Genomic DNA, 16,852 nt, shown 5'->3' on the forward strand with positions numbered 1-16,852 from the left:
TAATGAATAGTGTTCTTCAAAAAAATAATAATAATAATGAATAGTGCAGAAGTTCAATTGTTGCAATATTATTGGAATGGATGAAGTATACGATATAGTAGTATGTGAAATCGTTACCCATTTATAAAAGGAAGTGTAACGAAAAATGCTAATTTTGATTGGATAGTTTAAAGAGCAAGTGGACTGTTCCAAGTCTTTCAACAACCTTAATGGACTCTGGTGTCTTGGGGTATATCGAAATCTTATCAACCTATTTTCTTTTTGGTCCAAAAATGTCAAAAATTGTTCAAAACTAAATATTATATAATCAACGCTACTGGCCCAATATTGGAAATTTTTTCCAAAATTAAAGTGAATGTATGGGGGTGTTTCTTATGATCTTATAAGTTGATTTAGAACCATAAAAGACCTATACATAGATGATAGATCTATAAAGTCCAAAGAACGTGCTTAATACATTTACGTGTGTTGCAATCCAAGGTTGGTCATATAAACTTTTTTGGATTTCATATTATTACTCTCTCCATTCGTAATAAATAATAATCGCAAAATTTTCCTTTTATTTTTATTTTACAATACTTGCAACATTTTCCTTTTATGTTCGTTTCATAATAATTGCAACACTTTTCTTTTATATTCGTTTTGTAATAATTGCAACACTTCATTATTTCTCTCTGCTACCAACCCACTTATATTTTTTTTTTTATTTATCATTTTCTCTCCTACTAACAATTAAATATATCACCACTAATACTTTATATTATATTTCCATTTTAATTCCCACCCTATAATTATCTCAAAACTATGTGCAATAGTTAGTGTTGCGATTATTATAAAACGGAGGGAATTGTAGAGTGTAGTGGGAAAATGAAAGATAATGGCATGAGTATTAAGTATTGACTATTTGGCCGGATTTCGTGATTAACATGCTATTTTTACAAGAAATTTTAATTCAAGGTATTTTCACAAATTGACTTAAAACTTAGGTATTTTCTATAACTTTGCCTAATTAATTCAATAAAATTACATTACAATATTAATAAATATGGTAAATGCACAAGGTATTACATCACAATTACTATGAAATTTAGAAAGCTGAATCATATAGTTGCCACATGATATACAAATACGAAATATCAAATATACAGTGTATATGTAGCACTTTGGATTGACCAAAGTGTGTTCCATACATTTATTGATGTATGTATGTATTGTTTTATACTCATAAAATTGATTTACAAAAGCAACCCCTCACGTATTTATAAAAGTTTATCACACATTTTTTTTGCAGCTTTAAACATTACTCCATAATTTCTACGTGGACAAAATTTGCTATGGACAATGACTCCGGCCAATATATCACATGTACAATAAAAGAATCAATAGAGGGGTAAAACTGAAAAATTATTTTCAGATCAACATTTCAAATAGAATTACGTCAACTCCTTAAGTCTCAGATGAGTGTGATGAAGAAGCCGTATCCTCGCGCACCTTTTTTGGTATCCATCCAGACTCTTCCCTAGGCTGTCTTAAAGCTACAAACTGAAGAGCAGCACTCTGCACCTGATACAAGTGACATGCCCATGGATATGAATCCGGTGCAGACCAAATCTTTTCCCCTTCAAATTCTGCATCTTCAACTAATGATTCTGCCACACAATAAACTACATTGGTCTCAGGCTCATTAAACCCTGGCATAGCCACGCATCCTAGAGATACAAATCCTTCTGGAGCCCGTGGAAGCCATATAGATACTGGAGTTACATAATCGTCTGCACAGTTCCTCCATACCTACACCAACCCCAAAAGAGTATAGATAAAATATCAAATACTAGCAGGTGCTAATTCTGTAAATGATGAAATTCTAATATGGCCTAAAGGAAATGCATAAAAAGCCACAAATATGTGCCAATCTACTACTTTGGACCAAGAAGTTCGGTGATTTCACATTCTAAGGAACTAGATGTCAAAAGCCGTTGAAAGAAGTTGGTTCTGAGGTGTTGCTATGTACGGAGTATAGATGAAAAAAGTAGCAACTGCATACAAGGCTACAGCCAAAGTGATATGCTGAAAAAGATGTCATATACACCCCTACACCCAAAACTTTGCTGCATAAGATATTTCTAAAAGTTACGGATGTTTTCTACAATATGAGTCATTTAAACAAGAAGAGATACTGCAGTGTGATATGTAAATCATTCATACCAGGTCAAATCCCAGAGGAAGTGCAAACAATTGGTCATCATAAAGATAGACAGTGGCAACACTGGGTGGGTGACCACCAACATGAGCTATGTCACCAATGGACAAGTACCTGAAGAATAGAAGGATACATGAGAAATACATACAAAACATTGTAAAACTATAAGCAAGACGATTCAGATTGGCAGAAAATGAACTAGGCTTAAGAGCACAACTATGGATCCAACATACACTACCAAACAGAAATCCAGTCAGCATGAAATGAAACTAGAGTTCAATTTATTTCATCACTTCTCCATTGAAAGGGGCTTTGAGCAGGGATTAGATGGGTGGGTTGGGGAAGGTGTGTGCTAAGTGCTTATTGTACATAATTCTAGAGAATTTAGGGGGCGTTTATTTCAGCTATTTTTGAGAGTCCGCTATGACTTGGAGCCTATGAGATTGCAATCATTCCAGACTTCAAACGCACATGACGTTTGTTTTAGTCTATTCACCAAAAGATGGAATCTTGGAGAGTCATCCTTCAAACTCCCAAGGTATTGGGTTCCCAAATGCGTGGAGAAAAACCTCACTCTAGGAATCAGCGGAAATATAAAAGAGAGTACCATTTCAATTCATGCCTTTGCTTAACCATTGCCCCAATCTCTATCACCCACCTTAACCAACACCAACTGCAACACCCTCCACCAACCCCATTAAAACAATCATCTAGATCACGATAATCATCACCAAGCTGCCCAAATTGCCCCATTGCTGTCACCACCACCACCATCACAAGATTCAAAACCCATACTTTACGGAAGATGTGAGAAAGATCAATGTTTAAGAATACAAAAATTTATGCGATTCACTAGCACTGTTTGAGCTACATCCACAAGAAAGCGAGAGGAAAAATACAGAGTTTATATACCAAATGAAATAGGCCCAAACATTCCTTTTTTCTCTGTGTGTGTGTGTTTGGGGGGGAGGGGGGAGGCATGTTCTAACACCTAAAGCCAAATTCCTTTTTTATTTTTCCGAACATCCGCATATCCTTAATCACCCAACCACCATCGTAGCAACACAAAAACAAATGAAAAAACAAACCCAAAAAAAAGCTTCCATTCATGCATGATTTCCATCTTATTTCCATATTACTCCACTGTTTATTTTTTTTTTCAAATTTGTTTTTTTTTTCGCGTCTATGTATTGATTTAGGTAAATTTTAGATATTCAGAAATTAGTTGATGCAAGCATGGAAAATCTGGTGTAGTAAAGATCAAAGAAGTAAAGAGCTAGAACAAGAGAGCAGATGAATTTGTGTCAAAGAAGCACTACTTGTCTGTGTCCTAAAGCTTCAGTTTCTGCCCCAGCCCCCAGCAAGATCAGCTTGACACGTTCATGTCAGCATATCACATCTGGAAATTTTCAGATATCAGCAAAATCAACTTGACACATCCACATCCAAGAAAGGTGACATGAAGTGGCAGTTGAGTCTTCTTAGTAATCTTAATCTTAGGATTTTTTTTTTTTTTTATTCTGGCTGTCTTGACATGTCCGTGGTACTCTGAGGAGACATGGATGTGTTTGTGGGTCTTAAGGTGACTAGATTATATTTACTTAAATTTTCAATTGTAATAGTTTCACTAAAATCTTCAAGAAAGCTTAAAGTAAGAGAAAGAAAGTAAAGGAAATCCTAACAAGATGAAGACTATTAGGGGCCATTTGGTTCAAAGAGGGTAAAGGGAATGGAACCAGGAAAAGGGTTAGGGAGGGAAAAGAATTTGATATGCTATGTTGTTTGGTTTGAGTAGCTACAAAAATTCAGTAAATACATTCTCTTTGCCTACCATTTATACACCAAGTACCGATACCCACCATGGCCACCAACCTCTCTCCTCTCTCATCATTTCTCAATTAGCTTCTTTATTCCTAGCACATCCACCATATACCCTCGCTAGTGGTGTCGCAAAGCCACCATCGCTTCTGCCCCTATGTGTCTCTCTCATCTTTTAAAGTTTTTGATAGTTAACATAGGTTTTAATAGTCAAATTCGCCCATTAAAACTCCAAGAATTTTAGCAATTTTCTTATAAAGCTTGTTGAGGATATAAATCGTGACGAATCTAATAAGATTCCACAAGATTGATAAGCATTAAAGATATTAATCACCCATAAAAAATCTTTAATAATACCGCAAAATTCGCCCATTAAAGAAACGTGTTTTTATAATTTTGTTTTTTGAGTGGAAAAGGCAAAATGGGAAATGATGGTAAAAGATGAAGGCCCTACTCTTTAAGAGCACCAACACCCTATTGGATAGTTGACAAATACACAGTATTGCTAACAATCTAACTTTTCCTTGCAATTTTAGGTTTTTTGTTAGATATGAAATTTAACTCAAGGTGAAGTAACAATAAGAATCCCAATGAATGGTTTAATTGTTTTCTCGAAATTATCATGTGTCTAGTCAAAATTTTCATGTAATTATTGAATCACTTCGTACTTAAAAAATAATTCAGAGCAAAAATGATGCATATAGGATATAGCTAATACTTGACACTTATTACATTGATTTTGAGTTTTATAGTTTTTTGGCTGATTAAACTGCATTAGATTTTTGGGTATATTTTTCTTCTCCTCCTTTTTATTAGGATACTTGCAGTATTATTAAAGATTTTAGCAATTTTCTTATAAAGCTTGTTAAGAATTTTACTTTCTCAATGTTCTCATTGCTATCAGTAATTATGCTATGACTAAAATATTTCTGAAATTGCTTCCTTAATCATGCATGCTATTAGAGTTTCTCTTGTTATTTTCAATGAGATATTTAGTGAGAAATTTTCTTCCTAGGGCTTGTAAAAACCCCGAATATAGTTATGGTCCTTATAAATTACTCCTTCAGTCCCTTTTTGTTTGCACCATGGGCCCACTTTTTGTGAGAGCTTTTTGGGTCAAATGGTGCAAACAATAAAGGATGGAGGGAGTAGTAAATTAAATTGGGTTTTTCTTTTGAATAGTCATTGAATACTTTAGGATAGAATGGGGCCAGGGCCAGAGTAGGGAGTTCCTGATTTACCCAGAAGGACAAGCTGGTCTCCAGATGCTGCATATGCCATGATCCTCAATAGCCTGCATAAACAATAAATTACAAATAAATTCTCAATTAAGAAAAAAAAGGCACAGTAGAAGTAGCCTATTATCCTGTTCTCACCTTCTTTCTACACAGTGTGCATCTGCTTTTAGATTCTTGTTCACTACTCCAAATCTTATCAAAGTTGACGCTGTGTTCCACAAACCTCCTTTCATGGGATACACAACTAGATGATGATGCTTCCCTAGACATAACAATAGCTTTAGTCTGGCTCTGCATATCTCTCTTATCAGCTTCAGCCCAAGAGAAGTACACACGTTTCTGGCTTGAAGGTACCTGCTAATGTACAAATTCGTAAGGACAGATTGTAACCCAGAATGAAGGACCAGTGAAATAAAATCACTTTTTAACCTTTAAAGCTAAACTTTTCAAATCAGATTGATAGGCTTTCCACATCGTCCTCACTGTCGAGCAAATTTTAACTGCCAGAGGTTCTCCGCCTTCTGATTCTTCCTCGGGCTTGCATTTTATAACCCGAACAAATGGCTCAGATCTCTTGAAAGTTTTAAGATGAAAAATCAAATGAGAAGGTTGAAGTCTTCCAGGTTTGGCCAACTCAAGAGACAATAGCTCTTCCCATGGCACATCCCACATAATCTTGCTAGGTCTTTTGTCCATATTTTCTGAAGCTTTAAACTAGATCCAAAACACAAACACAGACACAGACACACACACACACACACATCCATTAGTCCTTTATATTGATAAGATAGTGCTAGAAGCCTAGAAGGGCCACTTTTCTCTTATATACCTGAAGAAGCATAACCCTTCTGTTTGAAACCAACAAAATCCTTTGCGGAGGCAACATGAAATGAGCTTCATAGTAATCAGACAAGGCGAATTTGGAGGGTTCTTTGAAGATTTTCGTGCATCCCAAATTATGACTTGCTTCTGCAAGCCATAGAATCATCTGAATCAAAACAAGAAAAGAACTTTAAATTAATTTAACTCCTTTTAAACTGAAACAGGAATCATCTAGATGATATCATATACTTTATAACTCCTTTGATTTTTTGCCAAATTAGAAAACTGTATGGAAGAGAAATAAGCCATAACACATGATGAGGAAATTTAGTTTTTAAGGGGAGAGCTTGGGCGGTAATTCTTTTCGGAACCTGAGTTACAAAAGATTTCTGAGGGGTTTTCTGTAAATGATTTAGAACCCTCATTTAGTCTAACAATATGATTAATGGCACAAAGATGTAAGATTCATTATAACATTTTAACAAAATCAAAGTTGAAACATTTGCTTTTACAATACAGCTATCAACAATCGAATAAACATAGATTTCTAATCCCCCTATCCCGGAATAAACGCCCCACTTCTCCAGAAATTCTAGCCCAAAAATAAAAGCCCCATTTCTAATTTGGGTAGGGTCCTTCGTCCATTAACTTCTTTAATTTATGCATAATAAATCTACAAAACCCCTTTAACCCCACAATATCTTTCACTTCCCCTAAAATAATAAATAATTTCCACCACCTTCCTTATTCAACATTATCAAAGTACCCCACTATAACTTCTCTCATAAAAACGTATTCCCAGGAAAATTGGGGTTTTATGAAAAGGGAGCAGATTAAATGTTTAGTGATAGCTTAGGGCCATAAATATATTTGTCTTAAGCCCTTTTTTTAAATAAGGGTGAAACCCCCTTGGTGTTTTTCGAATATAATTCTTGCACTAAACAAAATAATCAATTACAAATACCAAGGCTTGCTGATATCAGGTACAATATCAGATATTTTTGTACCTGTCCAAGAGCTTCTCTTTCATTGTATTCTCGAAGAATACCATCTGCATGTATAGCTCGTGGATTACGGACCCTTTGGAGGGAGGTTCTATTGTTTAAAACTTCAAAGCATCTGGCACAACTTGCACCAATTCCATCAACAGTCAATGAAAGGAAATCTAATGCACCACTCATTGGTTGGACTATAAATCCCACGAAAGCTCGCCCGAGCCCATGAGCAAGTCCTAGAACGCCATTCTGCCTAGCACTCTCAACAGGTTTCCTGACTACTCCTGACACACCAAATGCAAAACCTTGCGCCAGAGCTTCAGTTCCTTGGATAATTCCATCACCTACGCCTGTTATTTTTCTAGACCAAACCTGAAGAATTTTTCAATTAAGTTCAAGATATCCATATTAAAACCATAACCTTCATATGGATTAAAGAGAAATAAGGGAAGAACCTGCTTGGAACGTAACTGCAGGAACTGTCCATCTGTAGAAAGCTCAGCAAAACCTTTGCTTAGGGAGGCTAATGTAGATCTTGTCATGCCAAGTACATCCACTGAGAGGATTAAATGCAGAGGATTGTGTATTAAGTCCCTCCAGATCCGATTCGTAATGGCAGGAACCACAGCACTTTTTCGCATGAATCTGTCCCTGTGCATAACCTTCCGTAAGTGAATCTGCAAAATATACATATTACAAAGTTATGGCCATGAAATCATGTTAGGATGATTTATATAGTGTAAAGATCCAATTTCCAAGAATCCAGTAGTATCATGTTGCTTAAGCCTCCAGATCCAATGTGTTAAAGATTGGAATGACACACACATAAATTGTAGTATAATTTCAGAGTCCTCAAATTAAAGGAGGGCAATGCATTTCATGAGAAGCGTTCAAGTAGAATAAAACCCGCATGACTCTTGAATAAAGTAGTAATTTAACATCAACATGAATCTTATTATATGGTCTTGCTATAACATGCAAGACTTGGATGGTTAAGGGATGTTAGGAGTAAAAATCTAGATGGGACTCAGAAGGTATGCAAAGAACTGATTGGAGTGCAAGTAATTGCGAGGTAGGCCTAAAAGGAAAGGTGGAAACTTAGTTCTAAAACCTAATAATATGTATTATGTGACTAAAAATATTGATGAATATATACATGTGTTCTTTGCTTTGGTCAGCTGTGCAGTTTCGCCAATTGTGTTAGGTGACATATAATCTCCCACGTTGGGAGACATAAGCAATAGCGCTTATTGAAGTGCAAGAAATCACCAATCTAGGTCATGGGTTTCTTCATCCAAAATTAACCACGTCAAAGTAATTAATAAAGGCCTCAAACTATGAGACGCAACTGCTCCACCATATATTTAATCCATGGGCAAGACACTTAATAGCAAACCCTGGTCTTTCCCTTACCTGCCCTAGGAAGTAGCCTTACCAGGATTTATGGGTAATGCTGTAATGATATGGTAAAGATGCTAGATGCAGAGCTCCTACCTCCTCCATTCTCACTGTCTCTCCATTAATCAAGTTACTCAGAATTATAAAAAATCTGATCAAGCACTTTAAATCAGCTTGATTTTATAATGATGATAACTTTCACTAAGTGAATCAAATTTCAACTCACTAAGGCAATTTTACAAAAAAAAATAAAAAATAATAAATAATCCCTCAGTCCCAAGTACGTTGGGGTGGACACGTAGTTTAAGAAAACTACAAGTGGGTCCATTTAAAACATTTGTTTATTGTATAAAAGATTCTCTTTTTGTATTTTTATATTGCAAGAAAACAAGAGGGGTGGTAATGGGGTAGGTGAGGAGAGAGAAAATGTGGGAATTTTTTTTTTTTTTTATTAGTGGTCCCATTCCATATTTAGTAACGTGTCAAGTATTGTGGGACGGACGAAAATGGGAATTGTGTCAAGTATTCTGAGACGGAGGGAGTAATAATTATGAATTGTAAATTTTTTTCTTGGGAAGCTCTGAAGTGGTTGAAACCTGAAAGTAATAATCATACAAAAGATGCATTCACAACGAGAAAGCTTTAATCTGCAAGTTACTAATTCCAGTCAAGCAAGCTCACCTGAATTTTAAATGCACTGCCAATGGCTGACAATAAGGGGCTCCATACTCCCAGCACACCATGTGGTCTTTGAGCTGGTGCTGTTTCCAGTGCGACTTTCAATCTTACTTCTGAAACATCTATGAGGCTGCACCGATTTTATAAATGTCAGCATCTCTTAGTTGAGAATATGTAACAAGTCCAAAACTATAACAAAGTGTGCTAATGGAAGTAATAAGTTAAATCATCATGCAACTAAAAGTCACCATAGTAACGTCAGACGCAAGTTCCAAAGTTGATCAGCTCAATACTTTAAGCGACCATAGATAGGGTTTAAACAAGGCAACCAGACACATAAGTGATGCCAAAAATTTGAATTCTTACTCAATACGTATCTCTGGATCAACTTGTGTGACATTTGGATTTTCCGGAAGACGATCAAGCCGTAGCTTATTGTAGAAATCCATTGCAGCCCAAATAATTGGTTCATGAATATTTAGCCTCCACCAGTTCTCGGTTACCTGCCGAGTCATCAAATTCATCAGAAATGGATACAGACTTCTTATGAAAAGGGAGGGGTATTTTTTTTAAAAACTAAAAAAAATAAAATTAAAAAATTACCCTTATGTACACTTCTGGATATACTTGGATGCCATCAGTATTCTCATTTAAGACGGTCAGGGTTATTTTGAATACTGGTTGCTGACCAATATGCTCAGGTGCCAATAATACAGGCATCGATGTCAAGGGAAGCTGATTGTCAAGCTGCAAATGACCCAAGCTCATCTTGAACCTGGATTACATGAAGGTTATCCAATCAGCTCATGAGATACACTAAACTAAGCTGTCAATTCTAAAGAATTTGGAGATCGGAAATTAAAAGATTAATTTGTATCAACCCTGCAGTTACAATAAGTATTTATCATATAGTTAATGATACTTTTTCAAGCCTCTTTAAGTCTTGATTGAAATGTGAATAAAAAAATATATTGTTATTACCACTCCTGCACCCCCAATCTCTGGAAACCAAATATAGGAATGCAGTACATAATTTGTAAAACTATCAGGACACTTTCTTCAAACAGTCCCATCAGAGACTGAATAATTTCTTTTGCATAATAGTTCAGTTTTTATTCCATCTATGGAGCACTGATTGTGCCAGAGTGGCTTCTTATAAGATAAAAGATCTCACTAATTTGAGCTAATTTAAGACCAAGTGATCATCTTATGTCTTAATTGCATTATATAAGACAAACATAAAGATACAGACAAATGCGATTGCAAAGCCTCACTTGTTTGTAGTCCCATCATCACAGCCAGTGGAATATGCTACATAAACCCTCTCCAAGAATAAATAGGAAAGTTCTTTAGGTCTGTGATCGATAACAGAAAGACCAAGGACCCCAAGCTCAACAGTGAGTTCAAATGGTGGAACACTATTTCGCATTTTTTTCTGCATCTGAACACTCTCCTCATCATCAATCATTGCCTGGTCATCTCCTTGTGCATTCAACCTGGATGGCTGCTCCTCTGTGAATCGAGCGACTGTGATATTACCAGTGTCCATCAGTTGAAACTGCACTCCTGCTCCTTCTAGTGAGCACATGGAAGCACTTTCCAAGTTGAGTGTTAAGGTGCTCACACTATTGTCACTATAAATACTAGCATCAAAACATTTATGACCATATGGATCATCCCAAGCGAAATTTGTTGTAGACAGAGGTGTCAAATGGATCAAATGATCATCACCAAATCCACTCTGGCAAATGCTAATTTTCTTCCTTGTTCTATTTTCAATCCTGTATAAAAAAAAGTTATACTTGTCAAAGTTCAAGGGGAATACTCCTCAAAACTGGGAGTAAAGAAGTTGATATCACAAAAATTATAACAGGTTCACAGCCACAAGCATTAATAGACATGCTACCACAATAGTAAGCCAAGATTTACGGACACCTGTGCAGAAATAATGTAATTTATGTACACACAGGCCCAAGTACAAGGTACAATTCCTGATGGATTATTTGACATGCATTATAAAATAGGTTAAAGAATAATACCTGATGGGAGTTCTTGAGCATAGACGAAAAACAACAATGAACCGTGATCCTTCCTCATTGCCGCGAATTTCCATCCTTACAAATATCCGTTCACCGCATTCCTTTCGTAAAACAAGGGAGAGTGTGTCTTCCTTAAGGATTTCAATAGGAAATGACCATTTGGTATTTCCTAGGCGTACCTACAATATTGACCATTTTACAAAAATTAACATGGTTCTCTTACCAAAGAGGCAAAGACCCAATCTTAAAACAAGGTCTATCATTAGAAGAGAAAGCTTAATATCCTTATTCAATATACACTTAATTAAAACATGTTAAGCTATGTTTACTGTACCACTCATTGAGAAAATGTAAAAAAAAACTATCGAGTTATATGAAAAAAGCACTCAAAAACAACTTTTTTTTTAAAAAAATAAATAAATAACATCAAGCAATGCTATATCAACACAATACACATCTAGAAAACATGTCAACATCATTGAGGACATATCCAATAACATTTTGACTTGAAATTAGTAGGGCATAGTAAAATAATTCAAAAACCTGATCCACTATATCATCTAAAAAGTAGGGTACTTGATCTAACCATAACCATAACGGTTCGGGTACCCGATTTGATAAAGTGATAGTTATAAGGTATGGTTAACCTAACGAGTATCCGATAATGATCCAATAAGCATTTTTTTTATCAACTAAATATATTAATCCCAAACCTAAACTCCGACATAGTTTCATAATCACTTAATAATTTGAATAAATAATAATATTATTAGTAATTTAGTAAAGACCATGCGGTAACATTGTTAATTAGTGTTAAATATTGAAATGTCAAACTTTTCATTCATGGATATCAAATCAAGTATCCAATATCCGATCCAAAAATACAGATCTCCGAAGTTATCTTATTGGTTCGGTTCATGGACATCATTTTTAGTGTTATGGGTTATTAGATACCTGATCCAATAACGATAATAGCTTGGGTACCCGATCCATGCTCACCCTTAGAAATTAGGTAGCTCAAAATAAGTTAAATTTTGGCGCTTAAATGTTAATTGTACAACTAAAAAATACATTAATTTCTCCAACCCTTGAAGCACTCAAATTACCATGCTCTACTTTACAAAGAAGTTAAATACGAGCACTAACAAAGCCCAATGCTAAAAAGAAGGGTAATACCCCTTGCCAACATTGATCATTGTATAAAGTCCAAATACCTGGAGTTTGTTACTATCACTTGTTTCTCGATAAAGGAAGCTCACTCTTGAATCCGATGCCCTTAAGATCTTTGCCTCATCATGGCTGCTCAATTTTATAAATACATCCTGACCTGTTCTGTTAGTGAATGTCATGTATGGTCTAATGGAGACTACCTGGAAAAAAAAAGGAATAAAAGAAAAGAACATCATCATTTATAGTGTCCCCACAAATATCAAAGAGTTTGGCTTTTAAAAATACCTTCGTGGGAATGGTTTGGTAAGGGCACGGTTTAGTGGTGATGAACAATCGAATACAATTACCATCAGAATCAATAGCTGACAGATCCAGTGATCCATCCTACAAATCGAACAAAGGCATTTAGCAATATTACCCTCTTTTAGAGACTAACAGACCAAGCAATCGGTTACAAATGCAATTTACCATATCACTGAGTGGAGAAAGATCTTTAACAGGTCCAAATGAATTTTCTCCAGTAGGGGCAATAGATGCTTGTAATCCCACTGATTTGAAGTTCAGCGATGAAGTAATAGTGAAACCCTCCTGGAGTTCTTCTTCTATTATATGCCCACTTGTTTCTGGATTGTTATTTCTTGACTTCAATGGTGAAGATGCTTTTTCTACCTTTCTGTCAACTAGCCTAAAAGTCAGAGGAGGACACCTGGAAACAGCAAACCAAAATGGGGCATATATTCGGACAGCCTTTGGCATTGCCGGCTGTTCCTTGTCATGAAATTGCTCCAGAACAACTTGGACCATCCTGCACCAATAATATTATTATTTTTTTTTTTTTTGAGGTTTGGACACTAGAGAGGGGCATTAAAAAAATAATACAAGGTGTAAAGCAAGTAATAATGTGTATGAGGCGACCTTCCGGAAATTAGATTTTTTAAGTTCAACGTTGTAGATGACACTCCACTAGGCTGAGATATGGGAACAGCTTCCTGCAGAAAACAGAGAAGGCTTAGAACTATGATTGAGATATAATACCAGAGTTAAAACCTTTAAAGAGAAAAGGAACATTATATATTTTTGAAGCTCACATGCATTGGCAGCCACCCTTTTTGTGGAAACAGTGATAAGAATAAGCCTTTTGTAACATCAGCAGCATAAACATTTACAGCTTTTCCAGGAGAAAAAATGCCTCTAGAACGATTCACAAAGTGACCACTCGATTGCATTTCAAAAACTGAATACTCGACCCTCAAGGGAAGATAATTAGCAATAGTTAAAGGAGATTTAACCACAAGAGTCCAATCCTGGATGGGATCAGAACGGATATCTTTTGCAATATCAGTAGCCAGCACACTCAAGCAAAACCAAATTCCACTGGAGCCAACGGTGCTACTGGAGGAGGTTGGAGAATTATGTTCACAGTGCAACAATTTTTCAGATTCCTCTAGGTCAGATACACAAATCTCAGGTTCTTCTTGTGATTTGCTAGAACCTTGTAATTGAGCAGGGTATTCAACGACTTTACTCCAAGCATATCTATCTGGAATACCAAAATTTAAAGGTCGTAGAAGCAAAGAAAAAGATCCAGCATGCGTTAAGCATGCAAGTGGAAGGGGCGCAGAGTCACCAGGCTTAAGTAGACCAATGGATACATGTTGTTGTGCATCACTTGCGATCAGTTTCCTGTTTCGTATCCATTTTCGTTGCCGAGCATGATTCACGTAACTTCCAGCATCATAAGACTCTGGCCACTTAAGACTTTCTTCATCTGGAGCATAAACCCATCCACCAGCAGTGCACACTGACGCTTTATCAAGATGCCAATCATCAGCCCATACCCAGTCAAATGACGGCTCTTCCCCAGAAACTATCTGCATATTAAAGGTCTTAGTAGCATTAAGGTTAGGAAGAAAGTACAGATTAAATATGTATTATAATATAAAAGCAAACATCCCTTAGAAAACTCAGTCCAAAATCAAGCAGAATTCTAAAGTTCTGCAAACAGAATCACCCCCCAGCCTCTCGCTTTCAGTGTTATAGAATACTTTTATACAACTAACTTCCACAATAACTATTGACTTAAAAATAACTAGAATGTTATAATTGATACCATAAGTATATAAAAAAAAAATTAAAATAAATAATAGATCTAAAAATGAAAGATAAGAAAATAACTGCAGCAGGTAGCTAATTACTACTCCGCAGAAGATAGAGGGAGTATGATATCCTAACAGCTACACCCAAGGGGTGCTATATGTTTTACCTACATTCATTTTTCCTAACTTCACCCTTTGAGCTTAAGGACACCCATAATTCTTTCTAGGATATTGTACTAACTTACCAAATACTGTGACATTAGAAGTGGAATTTTCTCAGTACTAGCTCATCTTTAGCTTGCACAGTCATTATTGCAAAAGAAATAACAATAAAATAAGTATGACAATGATACGCATACTATGAAAACCAACGAATCAAATTTCTTTTAAAGGTTGCAGATACAAGACAGCTGATGATTCCAATCAAATCAGAACAAGCTGCTCTTGATGACATCAGGACAAGCTACTTATAGTGTCGATTTATCATCTGTATGACAGTATTCGCATATGATGAATGGCACTCAATATATAAAAAAACATCACCGTCAAAAGAAGTGACTTAAGAAGAGAATTAAAACACTTGACCAAATTATCCATTCAAGCAAAAAACACAATGTTAGGGTAACTCACCTTGTCAGGCCCTCCACTAGCTGATAGACTATTATCAGGTTTTCCAGAGCAACAAACCCAACCAACATCAGGTATGTATCTTTCTATTTCAAAAAATTCCACTGTTTCAATCTTTTCATCATTCAATTTTGACTTGTTAGCTGTCCATGGATTATTCAATGGTCTCTTGGACTCAAATGGGGCCTTGGCTTTCAGGCACAAATCAAGTGTGAAATCAGTATCATTACGTACTGACGCTAGGGATCTAATATTTACGTATCTATTGCCATTCCGAACACTAACTTCACTTGCAACAACATCATTGCCTAATCTCCAACAAGCAGCAGGAGCCGCATAATTCAACCTCACAGTAGTCCAAGGTCCTTCCCTGGTAGGACTAATCTGGATTAACCCAGGCTTCCTGCCATCAGCAAATGACTGCTTGTTTTCAACTTCCAATTTTGATGCAAAATGAACAGAAACTCTTAATCTTCCTTGTGTTCCCTTTGAAGTATCTCCCTTAGACAGCATCTGCCAGAAATAATCATGGTTCAGGTTTACACTAGTACCGCCAACTTCAGGATCAGAAAACTTAGGCTAAGATAAAAGTGACAAATCAACGAAAGGAACCTTTGATTCTGGAGGAAATAGATCAATCCATTTCCATTCATTGCCATCATCATGAGAATCAGCAGTTTTCATTGTTGCTATCTGCTTCAATGGAGCTGAGTAAAATCCAACCAAATCACCTGCCGGAACAAAGATGGTAAATTCATAGAGCATGGAATATTACATAAAGTATTAGCAATGAACTTTTACATACAAGGAATTATAAGATTAATAAATTCTCTTGTGTGAAATTTGATAGTGTCCACTTCACAAATTTTCTAGTTCATGTACGGAATTGGTGCTAGAAAAGTAGAATGGCAGTGCACACAACTACTGACTTCAAAAGTAGATTACCAGAGTGTTTAGAACATGCTCAATTCATAAACATTATTTGCTCAATCACAAGGTGACACCAAGAGATGATACAACTGCCTGATTCCGAATCGTAAATTGTAATACCCGAGTATTATATAATTTTATAATATATTTATAGATAAAAATAGGTATTGTAAATTATTAAGTAACTTTCCTAATCTAATTAGAATTTATTTATAGTTTGAAATGTTTTAAAACCTATTTTAATTTTACTTGGTCTCTACGTTTTTAGATCCTATATACTATATAGATTGTTTTAAATCCTACAAGTATTATATATAAATTACAAAGTACTAAATAGTGCAGCCTTGGTTTATCTTAAAACTTTGAGCTTTGCAATTTGCAATTTCAAATCAATTAAAAATAATAAAATATATACCTTTTCCAATGTCAGTCATAATAAGCTCCAACTGGTAGTTTTCCTGCTCAAAAAAATGTGTAAATTTCAGAAAGATAAAAAAAATAGACACAAACCATGAGTAGTATTGTAGCACATGGTTTGGCCAAAGTAACAACTCTTTAGGTTTCCCCGTTCAAAACATAGGCACATGTACTTGTACCATTTCAATAAATAGATAAAAGTCAAAGAACCAAGAATAATCAACAGTCCATACTCATGAGGCTATCCATAGGTGCAATTTTTTATGAAATAATGCAGATCTTTAAGCAATAAAAATACTACAAGATTGTTTCACCTGAGTAATCAGGCAGGGGTCATAACCCTTCCAAAATCTTCTCTTGGGGTGGGGCGGGGATGGGGAAAGGGAGGGTTGAGGATTTGCAGCTTGTTTTAAAATCATCGACC

At 35.7% G+C, this 16,852-nt stretch overlaps 1 protein-coding gene across 2 annotated transcripts in view; it reads right to left on the reverse strand.

Annotated features, from left to right (window-relative positions):
* Nucleotides 1–1,086: 1,086 nt before the first annotated feature.
* LOC110732449 overlaps nucleotides 1,087–16,852 on the reverse strand; it is a 45,456-nt gene continuing 29,690 nt past the window's right edge. The window contains exons 44-64 of one of the 2 annotated variants that reach the window (XM_021912393.1): nucleotides 16,427–16,469; nucleotides 15,694–15,812; nucleotides 15,085–15,594; nucleotides 13,447–14,229; nucleotides 13,274–13,347; nucleotides 12,827–13,163; nucleotides 12,644–12,742; nucleotides 12,403–12,558; nucleotides 11,189–11,367; nucleotides 10,424–10,930; nucleotides 9,753–9,924; nucleotides 9,516–9,652; nucleotides 9,153–9,279; nucleotides 7,529–7,750; nucleotides 7,086–7,445; nucleotides 6,086–6,244; nucleotides 5,686–5,970; nucleotides 5,395–5,610; nucleotides 5,260–5,312; nucleotides 2,206–2,314; nucleotides 1,087–1,791 (exon numbers count right to left, since the gene is read on the reverse strand). In XM_021912393.1, coding sequence (XP_021768085.1) covers nucleotides 1,447–1,791; nucleotides 2,206–2,314; nucleotides 5,260–5,312; nucleotides 5,395–5,610; nucleotides 5,686–5,970; nucleotides 6,086–6,244; nucleotides 7,086–7,445; nucleotides 7,529–7,750; nucleotides 9,153–9,279; nucleotides 9,516–9,652; nucleotides 9,753–9,924; nucleotides 10,424–10,930; nucleotides 11,189–11,367; nucleotides 12,403–12,558; nucleotides 12,644–12,742; nucleotides 12,827–13,163; nucleotides 13,274–13,347; nucleotides 13,447–14,229; nucleotides 15,085–15,594; nucleotides 15,694–15,812; nucleotides 16,427–16,469 — 4,992 coding nt within the window. In that variant the 3' untranslated portion in view covers nucleotides 1,087–1,446. Of the gene's footprint in view, nucleotides 1,792–2,205; nucleotides 2,315–5,259; nucleotides 5,313–5,394; nucleotides 5,611–5,685; nucleotides 5,971–6,085; nucleotides 6,245–7,085; nucleotides 7,446–7,528; nucleotides 7,751–9,152; nucleotides 9,280–9,515; nucleotides 9,653–9,752; nucleotides 9,925–10,423; nucleotides 10,931–11,188; nucleotides 11,368–12,402; nucleotides 12,559–12,643; nucleotides 12,743–12,826; nucleotides 13,164–13,273; nucleotides 13,348–13,446; nucleotides 14,245–15,084; nucleotides 15,595–15,693; nucleotides 15,813–16,426; nucleotides 16,470–16,852 lie in introns of both variants that reach the window. The other variant, XM_021912392.1, reaches the window with a different exon arrangement.

The sequence above is a fragment of the Chenopodium quinoa genome, unplaced genomic scaffold (genome assembly GCF_001683475.1).
Source record: "Chenopodium quinoa cultivar QQ74 unplaced genomic scaffold, ASM168347v1, whole genome shotgun sequence".
NCBI classification, from domain to species: Eukaryota; Viridiplantae; Streptophyta; class Magnoliopsida; order Caryophyllales; family Amaranthaceae; genus Chenopodium; species Chenopodium quinoa.